We start from the raw sequence: 2,919 nt of genomic DNA on the forward strand, positions 1-2,919 counted from the left end.
CGTTTCGTTTCTTTCGGATTTAAAGTCTTTCCGATTTGTACGGTCTCAATCCTACTGTGTATGATTTTAGCGTCGTCAAATCTGGCGCACTGGGAGTTCATCCACACCTAGTTTTACGCGCAATCACAGAGTCATCATTTTTTGAAGTTTCTTCTTTTTTTCATATCATCTTCTTGATTTCTTCGTTTTTTACTATCAAAATTCTGAAAATAGGATTTGTTTTCAGATAAGATGGCTGGTATGCACTTTCTTGTGGGTATCTCTACCGAGAACTACGTGATTTTGGCTGCCGATAAGGCCACTTTCGCCTACGGAGCTATTCTCGCAGACAGCGGTTGGTTTTCAACTTCCAAATTTTCTTAGATCGAAATAATGCTTACAGAAAATGATAAGGAGTACAGACTCGGCAAGAAGCTGACAATGATGTGCATTGGAGAAGAGGGAGACGTTGCTCAATTCGGAGATTGGACTAAGAGAAATCTTCAACTCTACTCTGTTAGAAATGGTATATTCCGTTCACTATTGTTCATGTATAATTGTGCTCATTCAGGTTATGAAGTGTCTCAGCGAGTGCTCATCACTTCGTTCGTCGCAGTATTGCCGAAGGTCTTCGCTCACAAGATCACTACACCGTAGATGTCCTCATTGGAGGTTATGACGACAAGGAAGAAAAAGCCTTCCTTGGCTCCGTTGATTATCTCGCCAACGGACTCGCTCAGCAGGTATTTTTAGTCTCTTTCGGTAAAATAACTAATAAATTCAATTATTCAGCCATACTTGTTTCGAGGATTCTGTGGACGATTCTGCTACGCTATCATGGACCACGAATACAAAAAAGGTATTTAAGAAGTGTTAGATTTCCCCAAAGGTTTTTTTCCAGACATGTCCGAGACTGAAGGACTCGCATTGATGAACAAGTGCATCGGAGAGGCCAAGAGACGTTTTGTGGCCAACATTCCTGGATATAAAGTCGTCATCATTGACAAGAACGGATACCGCAAGCTGAATGATGTTCTCTTCTAAAAGATTCTCTCATCACTCCGGATAATTTGCACCGGTTATAAATTTCCTCCCCAATTATTTCGTCCCTTTTTGATCGGTTTTAATTTATTGACAAATTCGAATGTATCATTTATTATACTTTTGTCTCTATGAGTTATTTCTAAACATGTTATCAACAAAAGATCTTCTCGATTAGACCACTTGTTTTAGTAGTTGTTTCCGACGTTCTTCGATCAGAAGACTTCCGCGTTGCTCCGCTGCGTGCTTCATGTTCAGCAATGCTTCTCGAGTTTTCTTCGCCTCGTCAGGTCTTGAGGAGAATTCCGCCGACGATTTTTTGTCGCAGGTGGAATAGATCTCGTTGATTGCCTTCTTGTATTCATTCAGAATTCTTCCTTTCGCATCTGTTGCCATTTTCTCTCTCCTTTCTTTGCTCGTAGGAGGAACATTAACGTACAAAACGGCGCCTTCTTGTTGCGGAGTCACGTTCAAGGTGGACTTCTGTAAAACCTAGTTTGATTAAGTCAATCTAGAAGTTCTTTACCTGAATTGCAAGCTTTGCAGCTTTAATCGCAGATGGATTATCTTGAAAATTGAGCATAACAATTAATGGGGATTTCAGTGTTACTCGAGCTACCAGAGAAAGCGGTTTTTCCTTCCCGTTGTCCAGTTTCACCATTACATCTTCGTACTGACGAATGTCAACCTCAATTCATATTAATAAACTTTTGTCAATTAGAAAAAGTTTACTTTCAGAAAAAGTGTCGGCTAAGCTCTTCCACAAGTAAAGCTTCTACTCGTTGAATTTCCTTCAAAGCATTCTGAACAATTGAGTTGTCATCGAGGTTTGAGAATACCGCGGGAGGAGTCTGCAATTTTCAAAGTTCTAATTTTTCATCGTTTTCAGTGTTTTAATAACCTTTTTCTTGTTATCTACTTTTTTCTTGGCAAATGTTACAGCAGAAGAAGAAAATGAGTTTTGGCTTGACAGAAATTGTCTTCTAGAAGTATTCTGTGTTAATCTAATAACAGCCAAACGAATCATTCAGTCTGAAATAAGGGAAAAAGTTAAACGTTAAAACAAAACAACGACAAGTGCTTCGCGATTGCGAGTAAATAAGTGCGTCGTCTCAGTTTCTCGTCGTCTGTCGTCTCTTCAACCAATTGTACTCTCTCATCTTCAAGTATTGGGGTTATGCATGATTTGTTTTTTTAATACAAAAAATACGAAAAATACATAAAATACATTTTTTCGCATGCATGCATTAATTTTTTGTGTTAAAAAATTCCAAAAAAATACATTTTTTATGTCATGAATAACCCCATATGAAGCGATTGGTTATGAAAGTGATTCATAATACAGTATCTTTATTGTAAAATTTGGAAAGTTCAAAAACAAAAGAGAAGGAATAACTGGAACATTAGTTTTCATTAATTTTGATTACGATCTTCGAAGCAGAGCAACTGTAGATTCATCATCTAACTCTCTTCGAGTTGAACTGGCAGCAGATACATATCTCCTGATAGACTCCCTGAAAAAAGATTTACATTCTTTCTAAAACATTCTGAAAGTTTCTAATGGCGCGTTCCGTTTTGATTCATTATTTTCCAGAAAGCAGATGCCATGTTCCGTGCCAATGTTGTCTACTTGTCCACTTCAGAACAACAATCAAAACCACCTCTTCGTTTCTCTCCATCCCGTTCTCCACCAGTTCGTAGAGCCCTCCCGATTGAAATGACACCGACTCAACACTATGCACAGCTATGTAAAATAAGATCACCAAAACTCAATTCGAAAGTGGTTTTCGCTGCCAAACCAATTGCCGTCAGGTTAGATTTATTTTCTGAATTATGTATCAAATATTATGAACATTTCCCTAAAAACCAGATAATGAGCTAATAAATTCTCTGTTTCAG

At 38.1% G+C, this 2,919-nt stretch overlaps 3 protein-coding genes across 3 annotated transcripts in view; 1 reads left to right on the plus strand and 2 right to left on the minus strand.

Moving 5' to 3' along the window:
• Positions 1-231: 231 nt before the first annotated feature.
• Positions 232-1,023, plus strand: Cbr-pbs-4 (the record flags this gene model as incomplete). Its single annotated transcript, XM_002646282.1, has 5 exons — positions 232-334; positions 383-505; positions 568-722; positions 772-838; positions 881-1,023. 5 exons carry the CDS (start codon positions 232-234, stop codon positions 1,021-1,023), a joined length of 591 nt encoding a protein of 196 aa, XP_002646328.1.
• A 171-nt stretch (positions 1,024-1,194) lies between these two features.
• Cbr-mrrf-1 lies at positions 1,195-2,047 on the minus strand (the record flags this gene model as incomplete). Its single annotated transcript, XM_002646283.1, has 3 exons — positions 1,195-1,503; positions 1,547-1,708; positions 1,922-2,047. 3 exons carry the CDS (start codon positions 2,045-2,047, stop codon positions 1,195-1,197), a joined length of 597 nt encoding a protein of 198 aa, XP_002646329.1.
• A 396-nt stretch (positions 2,048-2,443) lies between these two features.
• Positions 2,444-2,919, minus strand: part of CBG26585 — a gene marked incomplete at both ends in the record, with an annotated part of 1,506 nt that continues 1,030 nt past the window's right edge. The window contains one exon of the mRNA XM_045237530.1: positions 2,444-2,534. Coding sequence (XP_045099236.1) covers positions 2,444-2,534 — 91 coding nt within the window. The remainder of the gene's footprint in view (positions 2,535-2,919) is intronic.

The sequence above is a fragment of the Caenorhabditis briggsae genome, assembly GCF_000004555.2.
Source record: "Caenorhabditis briggsae complete genome, chrI, whole genome shotgun sequence".
NCBI classification, from domain to species: domain Eukaryota; kingdom Metazoa; phylum Nematoda; class Chromadorea; order Rhabditida; family Rhabditidae; genus Caenorhabditis; species Caenorhabditis briggsae.